At 38.3% G+C, this 21554-nt stretch overlaps 1 protein-coding gene across 4 annotated transcripts in view; it reads left to right on the top strand.

The window, feature by feature from the left end:
• The window catches only part of tafa3a (TAFA chemokine like family member 3a), an 87853-nt gene that overhangs the window by 40460 nt on the left and 25839 nt on the right, over positions 1-21554 (top strand). For all 4 annotated transcript variants that reach the window (XM_027278865.1, XM_027278864.1, XM_019258157.2 and 1 more), the window contains one exon: positions 13686-13798. In XM_027278865.1, coding sequence (XP_027134666.1) covers positions 13687-13798 — 112 coding nt within the window. In that variant the 5' untranslated portion in view covers position 13686. The remainder of the gene's footprint in view (positions 1-13685; positions 13799-21554) is intronic.

Below are 21554 nucleotides of genomic sequence, written 5' to 3'. Positions count from 1 at the left end.
GTGATTAGATCAGTTTAGCACAGTGGCAACATGCCCAAAAGCCTCCAGAGATGCAAATTTTGTTTTTCTTTGGTGGCCGGCTTGCACCCTTGTTGTTTTTTCTGTCTGCATTTTGTCATCTAGTGTTTAGTTCTTCATGGGTGACTCACTTGCATGGCCAGTGTTTTACCGTGCCCAGATTAAACAGCCTTGTTCTCTTTCATGCTGTGTGACTGGGCTTCTCTTTATGCTCACTCTTTCCCCGTTCCCACGCGTTGTGCTACACGTTTATTATTTATGAATGCATGCAAAGCTACTTCTGCTGAAGCAAATGGAACGGGAACCCTGCCTTGCTCCAGTGTAAATAATGCATTCGGCACGAACTTGCAGTCTTTCAAAGGTATTGGTGGACTTTCAGATGGTGGAGTACAATATTGTCTTGGAGGCCTGTAAATACTGGACCTAGTCCCAAAGTGTTGCTCTTTAGAGTCTCTGGCACATACTCTGCTGTCCTAAAGGGGGGCTAATGAGGTGCAGTAGGAGTAGTTCCAAGTTTTCTTTTTTGACCTCACACTTATTATGATGCAGAACAGAGAGTCCAACAGCAGTAGCACAGGGACTCATTATTTAAGTGGTACTAAGACTGATAAGGGTGGTTTGTTTTCCTAAAAATCTCTGCTGTGCCACAATCTGGCCATGAACACAACAATACAAGTGACTCTTGCCTCTGAGAACAACAACACAAAATCTCTTCTCCCAACAGAGAGCAATCACTAACTTATCGATGACCCAAAACTGATTGAATTGTAACTGATTCAGGATCCATCGCCCCTGGTCTCCATTAATGCAGAAGAGCTCCACTCCCATTCATTCTACCTCTGTCTCACTTTATTAGAATTATTATTATTAGAATATTTATTCATTTTTACAGCTCATCTCTAGAGTTGGAATTGACCTTTATCAGACTACAGTAAATGGTGAAGTGCATGAATGAATAAAAGTGAACATGGAGCCATCCATTGTTAGTGGGTGTAGAGGGTAACGTTGCACCCACAGATGTGGTTGATGGTTGATTGTTGCAGATTCACTCTTATGGAATAAAAATCTGTCAAATCAGTCCTCTTAGTTAGCTATGCATGGGTGAGTTGTCAAATTGTGCAAAATGTGCAGCTCTATAACACATTTTTATGTTATAAAGTGAGCAATCGTCACATCCAATGCTTATTTCTATTCCCAATGCTCCATGTCAGCCATTTCTAAGCTGATAACATTTAGACTATATTCAGGTATTTAGGAGTTCATTAGTTTTCTTTTAGGTTTGCATAAGCTAGAGACAACAGAAAATGACATTAAAATGGGGTCTGATGGTCAAATATTTGGGGAACCTAGTGTATTCCTTGAATCCAGTTGCAGGACTCTCATGTCCTGTCACATGCTTCATTGTCCACTGTCCAATAAAGGTGAAACTGACATTAAAAGAAGATGAATGAATGACCAGGTGATGTTTAAGTTGGTGGTCAGTCACATTGGAAAAAGAGCTGACTGTTTGCTTTGTGTAATGGTACATTGGAAACAGACAAAGTGACTCGGAATAGGTCACACAACACAGCAGGAGGTGTTAGTGCTCCCCGGTTGTCAAATATCAACCCTTTGTGTTGGTGAAAATTGATTGTTGAGTCTCATTCACAGGACGAAACACCTGATTCCATGTTTGTCTATAGCACATGAAAGTATCAGTTTCAGTTGCAACTTTCCTCAAAGTTAAAAATGGCTTATCCATGCAATCATGAATCTACACCTACACAATGCAGAGGCGTTTCCTCAGTAATAGTTTCCAACATTCTTACCAGTAAACCAATTTAGGCTTTCAAAGATCTTTTGAAGAAATTAATATTTAAACAAAACGGTCCCCTGTTTGCAGTTTTCTAACTATAAATAATAATATTGCATTTTCAAAAGAAATACTCAAGGCTGTGCATTTGAACAAATGGATTTAAGTTCTCTTTCATAATCTGGGATAATTAACTACTTGTATGAAATCTGAGGTTGGTGGTATCTTAGATTCAGATCTAAGCTTCGACACATTAACAAGATGCTGAAAACATCATTTTTCAGCCTAGAGACATAGTTCAAGTGTAACCATTTGTAAATCAAAAAGATGTTGAAGAACTGATTCATGCCTTTATTTCAGGCAAACTCAATTACTGTAATGCAGTTTTTACTGTCCCTTCCCCAAAAACCCACTGAGACTTCAGCTCATCCAAGCCTCTGCATCACCACTATTAACCAGAACCAAGAGCAGAGAGCACATTAGTCCAGGATTAGCTCTGCTCCGGCTTCCTGTAATCTTTAGAATTGATGTTATGGTAAAAGACAGAGCTACACTGCTTGCTTTTTTGTCTATTTGTCTAACTATTTGTCTTCAACACTACGACCATCTGCTAAAACAAAATCAGGGATGCAGCCTTTGTGAAAATCTCTGTAGATATCAGGAAAGCCAGCTCACTAAATATTTTTAAAATAAAACTAAAAACATATGTTCCTATATGTATTCTACTTAATTTTTTAGTCTGTCTTTAATCTGTGAGGTTTAAAGAGGTAAGAAGGTAATATAGATAATATAGATTTTATTAATCCTGCACACAGTGGTTATGAAAAAAAAAGTATACAGGTTGAGCTTTAAACACACATGGTGTTTATCACTTCACTAAGGTGCACATATGTTTTCTATGTTTTGCATTTCATATGTTATATATACATTGTATATATTGTATTTGACTATTATCCTTTTATTATCATCATGAAGTAAGTTTTTTTTCCATTAATTATGGCTTTCATTCCTGTTTTATGTTTATTCTATGTATATTTTATGTGCATTTCTTCTGAAATTTCTTCTTCTCCTTAGTATTATCGGTTTAGTTATTATTAGGGGTTATACAGGCATAGCAATCTTGACAGAGAGGTTAAAAATGGTTGTGATGTTTGTGTGTAATACTAGTTTTATGTGTAAGGAGGAAATTATAGGACAGTATTGTCTCCCACTTCACTTGCCCCTGAAAATCATCAGCAACGTTAACACCACACACAGAACTTGCTGGTCTGCTGGTTCAGTGTCGTCGTTAGTCATTTTACTTGGGCTTCATTTCTTGATAGTTCTTATCTGCTCACTCAGTCGTCTGAGCTTAATTGTACAAGTATGCAGACCCGAGTGAACACTATTTATTCTAGAGTGACTTATATTGCTTTAAAGCAGAAGAATAATTTTCTGCTTCAGCAGGCACATTGTTGGATGAAATGTGGAAATAAAGCTTGAAGATCCACTTAGTATTACTTTGATCTTATTACAGCTTATGCCTGGCACACGCATTCAGTTTATGTCAAAATACTTTTCACGGTTTTGAATATTCATTTAAGTCTGCGGTACACGCAAGCACACACAGTACAGGACAGCGTTTTGTGAGCGAATCAATATTAGACATGACAACAGTATTGCTGAAGGGAAAATAATTTAGAAAAATAACTCAGCAAACCTGTCTCAGTGTTTAAAATGCAAATTACTCAAAAGTATCCACAAGATTGTAAATTCTGTGTGAGTGAAATGTAAATGCAACCAAGACCGTAATTTAGTTTCTGAATTCTGACTGGGTTTTAGGTTTTGCATGTTATTATTCTTTGGCAGCGACTGCCAGTATTTGTGAAAAAGATCCTCGCTCATACAAAGCTTCAAATTAGAGACTCAGACCTCCAGAAATCAAAAACTGTAACCTGTGTATACGTCCCAGGTTAATAACTGGAGCTGTTCTGCTGACAATGAATAATAGACTACTTCTGGACTCATAGAACAAGCTGTAATATGTTTATATTATTGACAAATTCGATTTTAGTTTAATCCTAAATGCTATTTAGCATTTATAAGTGGTGTGTAAATGTTAATAAATGTTTATAACACACTAGAAATTAAGGGTTTGAAACAGAAAAAAATGCTGCAATCATATGTAGTGATAACGATCCAGTGTGCTACTATATGAAACATGTGAAAATCATGTTTTTTAAAAATGTGTTCATGCAGAAATAGTATTTTGGTAAAAAAATCTTTGAGTGACATGAAGAGGTACACTGAGTAGATTCTTTCTGGAGCTTTCAGCTGTATCTCACAGCCTTCGGATCAAGTTTGCTCATTGTCAAGTGAAGAAGAATTAATTGTGAATGAATGAAATATATCTAAAAGCATAATCCATCATTTTCCACATCCATATAAAATATGATATAGTTGTTGGCTAATACTTTAAACACAAAATAAAATATCTGTTCAGAAACTGTATAAATGCTAAATAGGGGAGTTGAAATATCATTTTATAAGTTTCCATCAACATTTTCCAGAAAACCTTTGTCATCACCTTTCCATCTGTATAAGGAGTTTAAAGAGGACACATTCATCTGTCTGTAGCATATTAAAACATACTCAGTGGTGACTTATAAATATGAATATAACTGTACAGTATGTCAAGAATTCATTTCTTCCTCATTGTGATACTTGGATGGAGAAGTACAGTGTGTTGAATGCACTTTAGCTTTACATTTGCATAAGATGTGTATGCTTCTAATGCCAGCAGCACTCATTTGAACCTACAGTGGCTGACCCTTCCTCTGTTCCCCGCTGCCTGTGCAGTGTGCTGATGCAGGAGGACAGCTATCTGATCCCCGCCGTGTTGTACCGTGTGTCCGGTGGCACAGAACATGCTGTGAGGACAGAGGATGAGTCAGAAGCAAGTGGACCTCGATGAACCACTATAGCCCGGGCGATAGAGAGATAGAGAGGAAGAGAACGAGATAGAGGGACTAGCCAAGTGTGTCAGAGGACTCTGGCTACACTGAGATGACCTCTGCTTCTGCACCCAAGAGGATATTTTCCAACAGGTCTAAGCCTAATATTGGCTTCTGGAACTAAGTACTTGGCTTCCTCTGGTCAGCCGATTCAAAAATAACACCACACTAAATCTGGGGGGAGTAAACGTTGGAACACAGCCGTTGTCCTCCACCCCTGCACCCTAAATTTATGACTGTTTTTCATAACTACGTCAGCATGTTGTTGAACCAGAATTAACTATGAAGCTCAGGTTTTTACACAGCAGGTATCCTTATAACACACACAAATTCTCAGTCAGAAAAATAGTCACGAGTTGTTCATGAGATATTTAGGAGCTATTGTTAAATAGTGAGGTATAATAGGTCTCCCAGCACTGTTGCTGTTGTCCCTGGGAACACAGTGGGGTGAGCTTTAACTGATTAATTGAAAAACACAACTGAGTGCACCACATTTTTTTTGCCACATAATATTGACTGAATGGACTCCTTCCAAAATGATACACCTTCTCCATCTTTTCCTTTTTTATATGTATACAGTCAGGGATGTGGGTTTTCAGAAGTGAAATACATAGTAAGGAAAAGTTTCAACTCAAGAAAAAAGGAGAGGGGAATCCCATTTTCTCTGTTTATATGCATTTATATTCACAACAAATCATATATGAAATAATTGTATATACATAAAATGTCATACAATAATAGAAATGCTAAACTGTTGCATTATGAATGGACTAACTCATAAAATCACTCTTCCTCAACAAAGATCTGATACTTAATGATAAATGACAGCGTGTTTTCATCTTTTACTACAAAGAGCACTGACCTACATGATCCAATATTTATGTTTAATTCTATTGTATTTCTGAGAGAATAGTAACTCTGTACGTAAGCATAAAATGTAGATTAAAATTAAATCTATTACAGTATATTTTAGCTCAAAATATGTCTTGCCTGCAGTTTTGTCTTTCCATAAAGCCCCACCAACTTCCACCAAGATAGGGCAACATGCGTGTTGCCAGGGAGGCAAAATATGGGGCAAAAAGTCAGCTACGCAATTGCAGCAGCTTGCAAAGCTTGTTGTGAGCACAGTCGAATAAATTAAGGCAGGTCAGATGAGTTTATAGCAACATTTCTGCAGCTGGCCAAAATGTGGAATCTATTTAAAGAGGTTTAGTCAAACTGAAACTGTAAGAATCGGCTAAAAAAAAGGATTTATGGGTCTAAAAACGTGACATGATTTAGAAAATGGTTAGCAGTAATGTGAATTATATTTGATTTGTAGTTAATGGGCTGCAGCATGAAAATCTGCCTTTGTGGCTATAAATAATGAGGCTCAGTTGACAATTTGTCGTTAATAAGTTGATTGGCAGGGGAGAATGAATATATAAAATCATTGTCTTAGCTTTTTGCAATAAGCCTGAACCTGCATGTTTAACACATTTTTAATTACAATATAGTTAGAAATATATATATTTTTTTGCTGCAAAAAGAAAAAGGAAACATAAATGAGGAGGAGTATGCCTTGGTTTTCAATTTTCCTTGTATGATGCTGTCGTATTCACATACTTACAACATCTTGTACTTGACTGCCAACTGAGCCATATGCTGCCGTGTTAATTGAGCATTTGATTACATGCCATGTGCTATTCCCTAGAAGTTATAATTTTGTCAGGTAATCAGTCCTGCAAAGTTAAAGCTGTCACTGACAGGCTGCTTGATGCTCATCTGTCACTTGTTGTGTGTGAATTTCCCATGGCAGTCAGTTGTGTAATGTGCAAATCTTTTTCTTCTTTCAAGTTATCTGTAGGATTGCAAGGGATTTGTGGCTACAAAAACACGCTTGGGGCAAATTCTATCACTTTATGGAAATGGCCATTCCCTCAATCCATTCATCTAGGGATTTAAGTAGCATGCTTTCCCGCTCATCCTGTCATTACAATCCTTTTGTAAAACAGTCACTCCAACAGAATTTTGGATTGCCTTATCATTACTATCAAACTGCTTTAAAACAAGGAATGGAAATACATGTCAGACATCTTCTCACATGCAGGAGAGGATAGCAGAATAACTATTTATTATCATCACAAAGACTCCTGTAAGCATCCATTTTAAATGAGGTATCTCAAATCCTCAGTAGCCAGAGAAATAGCAGCTCATCACAGACTCTCTCTGATCTTTGTAATATTAGATTGACATTGTCAATTTAATTTAATTACCATTTAATTCAGACATTAAAAAGCACGGTAGTTTCACTTAATTCTCCTAATGCTCAAAAGCTATGTCAATTAGTGTGTTCTATGTCTGCATACAGGATTATATGCACTTTAAATGACTGTGGGATGATTTGCTGTATTAAATACAGTCTGGACACCCAAGAGATTTAACTTGTCATTTATTTAAACAGTCTGGACACCCAAGAGATTTAACTTGTCATTTATTTAAACGAGCATATAGTTTGTTTTGACACATTGTTGCACTGAACCACTCAATATAAAATGTTTTGAAACTACAGTATATTACTAGTATATATTAATACCGTATATATTATAAATATATATATATATTTATATTATATATATATTTATAATATATATATTATAATAATATATATTATATAATATTAATATATATATTATAATATATATATATTATATTTTACTAGTAGTTGGTCTTTGACTGACAAAGATAGATAGATAGATAGATAGATAGATAGATAGATAGATAGATAGATAGATAGATAGATAGATAGATAGATAGATAGATAGATAGTTTTTAGCTGTTATTATACAGTGTAATGACATTTGGCAGGAAAGATTTCCTGTATCTGTCCCTTTGACAGCGGAGCTGTAGCAGCCTGTGGGAGAAGGTGCTCCGCTGTCTGTCCGCTGTGTGGTGGAGAGGGTGCTGCTCATTGTCCATGTCCATTCAGCATCCTCCTCTCCACCACTGTCTCAAGAGCCTCAAGTCTCAAGAACAGAGCCAGCCTTCTTGATAATCTTTTTCCGATTATAAGATGGAATTGATTTATATATATTTTATTAGTTTAATGTTAATGCAGATAAATTTGTTAATACAGATACATTTTTTAAAAAAGCTAATAAAGGCAACAGTGTTGTCAGATGATAGCCGATGGGTTCCAAGATTGCATTTCGGCCAATGTGCTCCGTCTCTTTTGCCTTTCACACGGACTGTTTACCCATATGCAACCAAAGCCCGGTCATACATGATTGGTCAATACTACTCAGACTACAAATGGAAACCAGAACGCTTCCGGTGTCCCTTTCCCACAGATTCTGCATTCATATGCAGATATCTGTTATAGAGATTAACCGCAAGGTTAATGAATACTTGACCTTTGGAATATTACTGACATTGCTGTATTAAGTGCGCAGAGTTGCCAGCAAAAACATAACTATTATAAGTTGCTATAGTGCTTCAGTATTTGGTTTGATTTAAATATTGCATGGTAAATTTAGAAAAAGTCTCTCAATTAAAGATATTTGATTTGATTGGTCGTTTTAGATCGCTAGACTGCTTCATTGACTCTTAACGAGCAGTGGCATTTGCTTGTGGGTCAAACCCACAGAAATGATTTTAAATTCTAGTGGACATCCCACATTTTTTAAAAGATACCAAATATGTCGGGCAGGATTTTGGAAAATATGTGTAAAATGATGCACAAGATATCAATATTATCTGCATTTGATGGAATGATACAGCCATAAAAACATGGGATCTTGAATTTAAAACAAAAGCAGGAACAAGCTGATACAAAATATATAGTACTGTCAGTCAATGTGCAATGAAAGTCAGTTATGGGTAAACAAAAGGTGAAAACTGTTAAGTGTCATAATGTAAAAAAAATCTGAAGTCCGAGCATTACAGGAGGACCTTAACTTAATATTCATATGCTACATTTTCCTTTCAGTGGAATATTTTCTGTCAGTGTAATAGCTGTTTATGTAACTGAGGAGGGCTTGGCCCGAGGCATGACTGCTGGTACACAACTTTGTGTCATATTTAGAGAAGAGGTAAACAAAAACGCCTAGCATAAACAGCAACATCGGTTTTGTTTTGCCCTCCAACCACAGCAGCCACCTCGAGCTCGTCCACTCTGTGTCATGTATCTGCTGTAAACACACTCTTCTGTCTTAGTAGTCCCATTTACTCACTGCTGCTACAAGGCAATAGGTGCTCTGTGGGAAGTTTGTTGTGTGTATGTGTGTGCACATTTATGTTTCGATTATGTCTATCTGTTAGGTTGTAATCACAGAAGAGGTGTTTTTTTTTTGTTTGTTTTTTTACAATGAGAAGCTGTGAGCCTCACAAATAACAGAGACAACAGAAGATTAAAGCATGCAAGGAGTGTTATGTTGCCGAGGTTGCTATGCAACTCAGAATTTGCTAATAGAATGCAAGATGTCTTTTTAGTATTTGCTGATGTTGGATGAAGTTAAACAAGCGTCTACAGACATGCTAGAGGCTCTGCGTGGCTGTATCTTCATGACATCACCCAAAGGTTTCTGAAGAGCCATTGTGAAGCTTGGCAGTCTTGCCTCTGCCTCCTGGCTAATCCAAACCTTGGGACATGGATTGTGAGGCAGACTGACTGACACTTGTTTGCTCAAACAAGCCACCCGAACTGTTTTTTTTCCCGACCACGTTTATTTCTGCTATGAAATTTCACATTTTAATATGGGGTCTTATGGAGATTGACTTGTTCTCTAGCTAGCACCAAGTGACCGTTGGACGAACTACACTTTTTTGGCATTTCCACCGCTTGCTTTGGCACAGTGGTTCTTTGAGCTAAGTGCTAATATTGATGTTAGGCAGATGTTTTCGAGTATGTTAGCAATGTGTTGGATAAACTTGATGATGGAGCTAAAAGCTAAGGATTACCGAGGTTATAATTATTCATACTGAGGGTGACATTAATGTGCATAGCCAACATCAATGCAATCCATCCAGTCAACGTTAAGACATTCCACTAAAAAACATAGATAAAAAGTCAGGTGATCACCATGATCAATAGCATTTGGGCAAGTGAATGAATGTTGAAAGTTTCATCATGTTGATGTTGAGATATTTCAGTCCCAACGCACCTTTCCTTCCCTATATATCCTTTACACAGGGTTAAATATCAACTCAAGAAAGACTGTGGTTTCTTTACCCGTCATCAAACCACGCTGAGTCACTAGATCTGGCTTTTACACAAGGAGACATCATCGAACTACACAGAAATAGTCAGCCAGTCGTCAAATGCTCAGTCAGACCAGTTGGACAGGGTTTAATTGTGTTGTAAAATAACAACAAAGTTAATTTATGAGAGGATACAACATGTGCACAGGTTGGAAAAGATGTGTGGTCCTGTTGCGAGCAAACCAGTGAAAATAATATCATATCCAAACTGATCATCACACTAATGTGTGAATGTGTGCCTCCTGCATGTAAAAATCAGCCTTAACCTCTCATGAAATAGGCTTACCCTGATCAGACCATTTTATGATGAGCCACCTGGTCTCAGTGCCACATCCATCAGGTGAAATAATTTTCCTGTTAGCTAACTCCAACAGCCCACCTGAACACTACTAGACGCAAGCTGGGAAGTATAATATTAGATGCTAGAGTAGATTTAAATCTTGTTTGGAACAAAACTTGGCATTCTGCTGCAAACACCCCCACCCACCCAGAAAATCCACAAACAGTCACAGACTAAACTACAGTTCATTTTCAACAAGCACGGCAGCATGCACTCATATTCCAATTATTTATGTCAGAGCAGATTTATTAGTTTTCTCCCTTTCTTGTTATCAATAACTGCAAATAAATAAATAAATAGGATTGTGAACAGAAGATGAAATATTGAATGTGGGTCTGATATGTATTTCTTTATGATAAACAGAAGGTGGAGAAATTAAAAGTAATAAACTGAAAGTGACGGGGAATTGTGAAGCTGGTTTAATTTGGAGTACCATATATGTATTTGTGTATTAAAACATCTGGACATCATCTGGTCTGATATTGGATGCGGTAGGTGTTGGGAGAACATGTGAAAATGGGTTTTCTAACTCTGGGAGATCATTTAACTGTTTAGTCCCCAATGGACATACATACTGATCAAGTGGACCACTTGAGTTACCCTGGATGCTGCAGTGTGTATATGTTTTGTAACGTAATGTTCTGCAGATTCAGTGTTGAAGCCAGTGTGTTGTTCAAATAGCCTATAAAGCAGGTACCTTATGGTGTTTTTGTTAATATAGATCCTCCTTTCACTGTTTCTTAACAAATACACATACAACCTCAAGGTCTTTATTGCATTTTCATTCTCATAAAACATTTGCATGGTCTCAGAACAACTCTGGAATCTGAAGCCCACATTGTTTACAACCCTGTTTACTAGCTAGCAGTTCTTCTTCCTTGCTTTTCTTGGCACATTCACAACATTTCTTGGAAAGCTACCTCCCTTATATGACATCGCCTGATTGTTCATTGTTTGTATGGCCATGCTTGAGATATCAACTAAAAAGGGCATTCACTCTGAAAAACAATGCTCTGTAGCAATACCAGCAGTCATAACCATAGAAAGGTACGTTTAACATAATTTTTTGTATTGAATTGAACAGGAAACCACATTCGACATTAGGGTTTACATTAGTCTCAGAATTAAAAAATGTTCCTTATGCAGTTGTCTTGAGACTTGATTTTTCAGACGATATTGTGCCTTAGACATACATTGGTTTGTCTTGATTGACAAGTGTCTCAGCCTATCACAGTCAGCTGAACCAAAGCTGAATCATTTGGCTTCAACACCTGACCAGATGGAAATGAGTGTAAACCTCAAACACAGGCTCCAAACAGCCCCTTTAGAAGTCTAATGGTGATGCTCAGACACTGTCTATGTTTGTCTACAGTCTGTGTGTGTAACATCCCGGTTGCATCAGCTGTCTGCTGATACTGTACAGAATTAGAGCATCCTGTTAAGATCTCACACAGCTCTGGCTGCCAGTACAAAGTCAGTCACAGCAAAAGCATCTCCCACATATGCAAGCCTCTGCCAGATAAGCAAGAGTTGAAATCTTTGCATGAAACTAAGCATTTCACTAATTTGAGTGGCTGCACTGGAACAGAGTTCAAAGCAGAGTTGTGATTTGTGGCTGCTTTCTCACGAGAGAGGGGGCTGGTTCTGGCTGGCAGTAAGAAGAGCCACTGATTGCATTGCTTGTTCCGCTCTCCACAGGCCTCTCGGATGGTGATGGAGAGTATTACTGGACTACAGCCCTCTGAAAGTACATGAAGATTACTGAGCTGAGCACATTAAGAAAGACCACACAAACAGCATCACTCACCTCCCAGGTAGCAGGATGACAGCGAGAGAGAAAGATGGAGACTAAGAGTGTAACCAGACCTCATTTGTTCTCGCTGTCTCCAGATTTAAATTGGTATTATAAATTGCAGTGTGGTTATATAGAGTTGCCAACTGTTTTGGTTTAAGATGCTCGCTTTCAACAAATCACACGTGAGGAAGCCACAAAGCATCTCTCACCAGATTACAGAGGCTTTTTTTTTTACAGTATTACTCTGGGATTTGAAGCCAGGCTTTATTGCTTATAGCTGTTTGTAGGCTTCTGTCTTCTTGGGTTTATTAATAAATATTTTTAGTCATCACCCAGCAGCCAGATCATTATGTGCATCTCAGAAATGAGAGACGTACTGTGTGCATTTACACTGGGCACAGTGGTGGAGATTTCATTAATTATTCAGAACTATTAATTATCCCTGACAGCGACAGGATCAGTCGGGATCTAATGGATCTAATTGACCTCTTGTACTTTTCTACACTTCAGGTAAATTGTCACACTGATTTCCAGTTTAGAGCCTTCAGTCAAATCATTTGTAACATTACCAACCGTCCTCAAGAGTACTGAGCTCCGTCACAGCTGGAGATACATTTTACTGTAAATAAACTCTGTGGGACTCTCTGAAGTCAAAAATATTTTATCTATCCTGGCAAGTTTCTGGTTTCGCTGCTTATATTCAAAGTCTCACAGTCTCACAGTATGAATTTTCACCTTCGTTGCATTATGTAGGCAGCTAATAAGTCACGATAGCTTCCTACATTTTGGACTCTGAAAGCTCAGCACCTGCTTTTGTTCAGCCATGCGAATTTGCAAAATTTGAACTTCATGCAAAACAATTAGCGCAGATTGACTTGACCGCCGTGATCAAGTCCACTGATTGCTGTGACTGTGTGTGACCAGGCCTTTAATCAGAGGTTTAAAAAGAACCTGACATGTTTATTCCTCAATAAGCTCCTCCTTTTCCCATGCTGTTTCTTCATAGATCTTCCATGGGCTAGACACTACAGTGACTTACTATTGCCTCTTGAGGCACAAGCAGTATTACAAGAAAGTACGGGCCGAAGCCTATAATTTAGCATGCTAATTCCAGTAGATATTTCTGCAAAACACTACCACTAGACTAACACTACTAGACATCTTTGCATTCTGTTGAAACTTTAATTTGATAATAACTTATATACTGTTCCTTTACTAGAAGGCTGTCACTGATATGTTACTCCTGGCAGCTTGTAGCCTCATGTGTTGTGTGTGGCCCTCAGTAGGCTTATCTTTAACACAGAAAAGGTGTCCAGTTAAAGCTTTGTAGATCCAAGCTTTGTGATTCCAGGAGTTAGTCTAATTGACCACCTCTGACTGCCAAGCCAACGCTTTGGGAGCTTGTTGGCATGAGCACAAGCGAGCGAGCCTGCACATCTGTGTATTCATGCGATGCAAATATGGCTGACCACTGATGATGTTTTCTCATCTTTTTCTTTTTCTTTCCAGAATGCAGGAGAGGGACCTACAGAGCATGTGCAGAAGGGCGCTACTGCTGACCGTCTGTATGGTGTCTCTCTGGGGACAACTGACCAGTGCATCATCACACAGAAGCCACATAGGTACACTGCATGCATTTCTCATTGTGGTTTTTCTACAAGCATCTTGCCCAGAACCAAAATCTGTGAAAACAAGTGGCTCCACTGCAGCTGAGGATTAAAGAAAAGTTACTTTATTCATTTAATTTTCTCGATTCCAGTCATTGCCCACGAAAAGTCTAAAAAGTTTTTATGTTTTAATGTACCATATTTTCCAGACTATAGACCGCACCTGAATATAAGCCGCACCCACTATGTTAAAAAAAATAAAAACGATAAATTACATATATAAGCCGCACCGGATTTCCAGGTTAAGAAATGAGATATTTACCGGAAACACAGAAAGATTTTGTACCATAAATGTTTATTTATATACCTGAACTGATTGTTTCCGAACAGTGCCTGTAACAGCAGTAAAAGTGCTCACCATGGATTCATTAACGCCAAGCTTACGTGCAGCAGCTCTATTTCCTTCCTGGATAGCCAGATCGATGGCCTTCAACTTAAAAGCTGCATCATACGAACTTCTTCGCGTGCTTTCCACGATGAGGGGGTGAGGGTGTGAAAATAATTTGCTGTTAATAATTCGTCGTGCGTGTTGTGTTGCATGTGCTGAATAAAAACTAGCGTGTTCTTCTTTGCACTGACTCCCCCTGTCTGTCTCGTTTTTGCAGTACCTATTAGAGCGCCCCCTGGCGGCTGAAGAAAAATCAATAGAAAAGCCGCATCTTTGTATAAGCCGCATGGTTGAAAGCGTGGGAAAAAAGTAGTGGCTTATAGTCCGGAAAATACGGTATATTGGAAAATAATGGCAGCTTTTGACTCCCAGGAGTGAAGACAGCATCAGACTGTGGAAAATATAGCAGCAGGATAGATATTCAATAGACATTAGTGGCATTCAGAGGAAACAAAGAAAGACATATACATACAGTACTCTGGCATTATGCTGTACTGTATAAGTATCCTGTTGAAATAGACTTTAATGGCCATTGAGAGAAGGCCGATTTATGAATCCAAGAGATTTAAACTAACAACCACTTAGTCACGGGCCATGTGAGTGGAGTCTTTCTGGTTCTGTTTACTGCTTTTAGATAAAATTTTATTCAAACAAACTGGGAAAAATAGGAGCTTTTTTTTTACCCTGAACAAGAAGTCACTACAATAAAAGACATGAAGATGCATCATAACATATATAATACAATGTATTCTGCATCAATAAATCATAACACATTGTGGTGTAGTTTGATTAGGGTGGATTACAGTCGAGTTCTCTCACTGAATAAATTGCTAAAGCAGTCACAGTATGCCACAACCAGTTATTTACAGTCCAGGTAACCACATCTCTGACTTTTTAAAAAGAAACTGATATAATTATCGGATGTCTCTTTGTTTCTCTGCTCACCGGCAAGGCATAGATGTACTCTAAGGTTGCGTTTTGGGCACATGGGAATTCAGCAGTTTAGCAGACATGCAAGTGAAGCATGACATGGAAAAAAAAATAATACCAGTGCTCTAAGTGTATGTGTTTGTGTGACAGGGGACAAGACCTTTCAAAGAGATTTCCCTTAATGGAGAGATGGCCTGATCCCTGGGTGTATCGGTAGATACTGTGACTACACATTGATATAATGAGCCTTATTCCACTGGAGGACAAACAGCACAAAGACGCTGGAGGGGAACGGCTCCACATTAGCTGAAAACAAAAACACAAGCAGCACAAGACTCTGATAGGGCATCGAAATCCAGGGCCATGACAGGATAGACTGCAAATGGAGACGATGCACATTATATGAAACAAAACACATCATGGCAATGTCTAGGTGCATTTCAAACCAAGAAGACAGAAAAGGAAAACGCTATCACAGCACAATTTCCCCTGTTAAGTTGCTTAATTCGAGAGTTACTTGTAGAGAGACATTGAAGCCAGTTATTTTGAAGTGTTATGAGTGTAATATGTTATTGTTCCATTTTTTAAAAATTGATTAGCCTTGACTTGTGCTCAGGTATCAATTAAACTGCGACTTTAAAAAGCTCAGGAGGATTTACTTTTTGTTTCTTATATGTCCTTAGTGCCGTTTCACCACTGCCAACAGTCACTATCAAGGGTTTCCATCTAATTTCATGGCAGATAGTTTGGCATGTCATGGCAGGAATGTTTACTCTGCACGTAGTGGGTCGAAAGACATCGGGTGTCCCCGACTACTCCACCGTGAGACCTCACTGTAATTCCCACAAGGACAGGAGCATGTTTACCTGCATGCATTACAACAACAGAGCCGTCGTTAATGTTATTAATTACACCTGTGGGTTTCTTGCTATGACGAGGTAAAACATCAGCGTAAAAAGGATTTACAAGCTGCCCGTACTACAGCCTGATTGTGTGTATGTAATGTGTTAACACTGCAAAAGTGACAGGTGTAAAAAACAAAAAAACAAAACAAAGGGGAGAGTATGCTTAGTAAGACAATTTCTGAGTGCACTGTTTTGTTCCATGATGCAACTCACAAATAAAAATGAGGCATGGTGTGTGTGCATGGTGATGAAACAAACATCTGTAGGAAAATCCCAATAAACAAATGAATACATAATAAATCTTTCATATTTTTCTTTCTCCGGATGAAGTTTTATCTGCAGTGCCGTGATTGGTTCACGTTGGCACATATATTAAAGGTTAGTTAGATGCTAGATAAATCCTATGATGCATTAGTTCACAGTAAGTAAGTGCAGAAGAGCTTGGCCTATAAAGAGCCTTGACCTTAACCCAATTCAACACCTTTGAGATGAGCTGGAACTGCAAGCCAGTCCAGCATCAGGGTCCGGCTACTTTAATGCTGTTGTGGCTGAATCTGAGAAAATCCCTGCAGCTGCCTCCAAAAATCTTATGGAAAGCCTTGAGAGTGTCAAAGCAGCATATAATGATATCAACAATCACACCACATGTGTAATGTTCAGGTGTCCACATTTTCTCCACATCATTGATCAATATCAATATTTTCTGAATGTATTTGAGGACTGTAGACTGGCAGTCGAGCAGTAAATCCCACTTGTTTGACTGCAAACATGTTGGATAAAGCATTTAATCTCCGGGCTTACATCGCTGTCTCTTTGGTTTTGCATTTGTCCCGCTTGTGGTTTGTGCTCTTATTCTGTGATTTATTAGGAGGGAGAGAGAGAGAGCCAACACAAGTAGTCTTGCTGTGTTCTCCGCAGGCTCCACTGACACTTTGGTAATCACGCAGTCTGTCCCTGAGCTACGGAGGTCAAGTCAAGGTGGGCCCAATAAACAAACCTCTTTAGCCCCTCTGTTTATTGAGGTGGGGGCTTTGCCAAAGCAATTGAACCTTTCACCATAGCCTGACTAGAGCACACTGAGCTTACAGCGCCTACACAGACCCCTGTAATAAGACCACTGCATCCCCTAGAGCACCATCTGCATTCATTAGCTAGTCATGAAAGAGTGGACAAGATGAGGAAGGGCAGAGGAGAGTGTTCTGAGGAGAGCGAGTATGATAACAAGTACCTTTTGGCTATACAATTTGTTTTAGTGGTACCATCGATAAGATTTAGACTGATGATGTGAATGGGGTCAAATTGCAGCTTTATTACTCAGCTTATTTAAAAAGCAGTAATCAAGCTCTCTGTGGTTCGTTGGTCAATGTCTATGAGGGCAAATACTGAAATGTGGTAGAGAGGAAACCAGGCATTTCCGACAGAGGCTGCAACTGATGCAACATGGCGGCAGCTCCTTCTTCTTGAGATGAAGAACGCTCTAAGCAGCACTGTTTACAGGTCGTAAACTTGGTTACATTTTTAAATATAAGGCATTAAGCCACATGGCTCATGGATATCTCGGCAAATTGGAATCAAAATGACTTTGGAGCTCAGGTTTACGCTGGGTTTAAATCAAGGTCCTATTCTATATTCACACGCACACAAGGGGCCAAGCTGCCTTATTAATAAGATGAAACAGTGCACTGGCTCTCATTTGAATTCAGTGGAATATTTCCATATTTGCTTATGGTAGAGACTTTCTAAAAACTGTGTGACGCACACTAATGGCTCATTCTTGAGCTGATTTTTATGCTTCAGGGGATTTTTTTTTGTATTCTATGCAAATTTACTTTAACCCCCCCCCCCCTTCAATTTTCAGTATTTCATATTAGAAACAAACTGATTCTCCAGAGCCCAAATTAATGGCAAACTCAACATATACTTTTTTGCCTGATGTTAACTCTTTTTTTTCTCCTCATTGTCCCAGTCAAATTTTTTTTATTTATATATGCTTACTCGATAAATTAGAATTGTTCTTCTGTGCCAGCCTGCAGGGAAAAGGGCTCTGAAGAGCTTCTTATGCTCGATGGGTTTTGATGAGGACCAGGCAGGGGCTCTTTATTTTATTTTTTTAGTGTAGGCTTAAACTATTTTAGAAATTCTAAATAATATAATTTGTGACAGTCCAGCTTCGAATAGCTTCGGGGTAGATTTAGCCACTGTGTTTTAAACAATGAAAATCATTATTTTTTTGTTCATGGTGTCAGTAAAGAAATATTAATAGGGAAATGACTGGATGGCTGAAAATATAAGTTTATTTTTATACTGCATGTTAGCCTCTTTACTTTTTACTCGCCAGTTTTCCAAACAAGTGAAAAATAAGGCTAAATGTGTGTGTTTATTTATACTGAATGTTTCCATTTACATATCAGCACTAATTAGATCAGTTCACTGTCCACAAAGCGCCTTGATCTGCTGGTCATAGTCATGATGTCTTGTCAGTGTGTTGGTATTTTTGTTTCTAACAAAATGATGTGATTGTTCAAAATGTGTGTTAACACAATATTTAATAATCCAAAACAGAGTTTTGGAGTGAAGAAACATTTAAGCTGCTGCACACAGTCCTGTTTCTCATGACATGAGCTCATTATTCCAAATTACATTACAATACATTACAAAATATACATTATATTATATGGATAATTCAATAATTTATGCTGTTAAATCACTTTTCAGACCAACAAAGTAGAAATAATCAAATTTAGTGATTATGAAGAATGTAAAAAAAGTTGTGACACCTTTACAAAGTTTGAACATTAAATCTCTTTGTACTGTATTAAATTGAACAGGTCAAAAAGGCTTTGTAAATCCTTGCATTCTTTTTTTTTTAATTTGTTCTACACGACCTCCAAACTCTTTTGGAATCAAGGTTGTAATAATGATTATTCAACAATGAGTTGCCACTGCAACACACAGTAATGTAGTTCTGATCCAAATCCAAAAATCCAAGATAAACCAGAAGTCTAACAGAATAATATAAAAAATAAAAATCAACGACTTAGCAAGGCTAGCAGGAATTTAGGGACACACACAAAGATGGAAGAAAGGACTGATAAACGGACACTGAACTTGTAAAACACATACACTGACACCCTGACGAGGGAAACCAAGAAACTCAGAGACTGAATACACAAAAGAAGAGACACGAGTGACACAGGTTGACAGAAACTGCGGTATCTTTAGGCACTTTACTTACTTCAGTGCATGTGCTTTGTTTACCCTCCGAGTACCTCCAATAAGGCGACTGCCGGATTGATGAAAACCCTCTATACTAGATTAAGATCTAAACTTGATCTAAGTCTAGTCAAAAAATAATAGACATTTGAATTATTTTATCAAATAAAAGGGTAAAGAGGAAAAAGGCTTTTTTGCATTTTTTCTTCCAACTGACACAATAGCTCAAGTAGTACCAACATAAGAAACTCAGGAAATAAAGTTACTGCGAGAGGAAGAAAGGCCAAAAGTGAGCAATAAAAGAAACATCAGATAATTTGTCAAATAAGCCAGTGGTTTTAGTTTTTTCTTTAGTGCCTCATTTGTTAGTTCACAGACACAAATTAAGGAAAATAAATTCAAACTCGAAAACATTTTTGGAGAAGATTTTGATCCCAATCAACTCGACCCACACAGTGCGCATTTTCTACCTCATTATTTCTCATCAGGAGATACACACACACACACACACACACACACACACCATAGATGTATAGATAGATATGTATATATATATATATATACTGTATATATCTCAATTTCTGCTGTGTGGTAGCATACATCAGCCTACTGCACTCTCCACACAGCAGGTCAGTGTGGAACCCTTGCCCAGGGGTAGCATGACATTATACCAAGCGGCAGCTGAACAGGTCACACCCACCCTGGGGATGTGCGGGGATGCGGCTGCCGAGCATTCGTCCTGACATTTGGAGAGCAGGTGGACGACACAATGGTGGACGGAGATAGCGAGTAGAGGGAGATTGAGATGGAGATGTGGGGCTGTTTGAGATGCACTGTGGGGATGACAGGGGTCAGCTCGCCCCATCTCCCGGTGGCAGCCACCGAGATTAGAAAACCATCAAACGTCCTCTGCTATACGCATCTGAATGGCAGCTGTATAGATGGGCCATGAGTGGCTGCGTGTGGCCTTGGTTGTATCCTCTGAGTGTGTGTGTGTGTGTGTGTGGTTGTGTAGTCAGCAGGGGAGGGGGGACAGTGTATGTGCTCAGGGAATGTCAATAGTTCTATTCCCATGCTTAGAGCAAGTTCACTCCAAAGCTTGTTCTTTTCAAGCTGTGTGTGTGTTATCTTATGGTAATAAAAATGTGTAAAAAAAAGCGTTTCTATATGTATATATCTATATATTTAATGATTAGATAGATTTTTTAATCAGGTAAGCTCTCATTTAAAATAGAAAACATCAGGAGATACTGATCCATTTTCTTTCAGTTGTAAACATCACTGTTTACTTACCAACTTCATCGTTCTGCTTTGTCCTATTGTACATGAGCTAAAATTATACTTTCCATATCTAGTGGCAAGTGTCAGTGTCGTGTAATTTTGGTAACTGTGGACTATAAGCGTCGCCTGAACATGTGTGAAAAGGTTTACATATGCCTATGCCAGTAAAGATAAAACCAAGTGTGTGTTATCTGTCGCCCTGTAGACCTGTTTTAGAATTCATCAAGGTCTTTGTCATAACTAGGTACATAGCCAATGAGGGAATAATACCAACATTTCCTTCAGTTTACCTCCACATGGTTTTAGATTAAGTCAGTGGTTTTCAATCTTTTTTTTGTCTTACTTACCTCACAGCCCTGTCAGATCGGTCTTTATCGTAATGCTTTAGTGCGGCTTTATGGAAAAATTCAAAAGTTTTTCACTGCAAAGTAAACACAGTGATGATTCAGTGGCTGCAGGAATTAATTTACAAAACGCATAAGTTTTGTGCAAAATATTTATCCAAGTAATTCTACATAATATGAACAAAAAATATGCATAGCTAGCTCCCTCTATGCGTTGAAACTTAGCTATTGCATTTGAATTTCACTATTGTGTGATTGTGGAGGCAGGTGACATATGTGCTCTGCTGCATTTAAATTTACTGCGAGAGCTAGCAGAATTTCAGTGTTACCTAGTGTCTAGAGACTTGTGTTTATCTTTATTCTGTGTTTATCTTTATTTAATTAATATAAATCATCATTTGTAGAAGTATCTCTTGCTGGGAATTACAGGTTAATCCAAATGAACTGTTTTGTTAACTAGTCTGATTGACCACAATGTTGCCATGCTTCTGGAGCTTAAGATGGCCAACATGCAACTTGTAATAAACCAAAATTGTACTTCATCTCGGTATCTATGCTCTGCTTACATTAAGGTCAAATCACATCTGATCTGTGCTTTCAAGCAGACGCTGACCGGGTCAATAGCTCAGAGCCAAATCTGTCTCTGTGCT

This window comes from Larimichthys crocea, chromosome VI, assembly GCF_000972845.2.
Source record: "Larimichthys crocea isolate SSNF chromosome VI, L_crocea_2.0, whole genome shotgun sequence".
NCBI lineage: Eukaryota > Metazoa > Chordata > Actinopteri > Sciaenidae > Larimichthys > Larimichthys crocea.
Note: the sequence above shows the minus strand (reverse complement) of the source record. Positions and strands in the feature narration are given on the sequence as shown.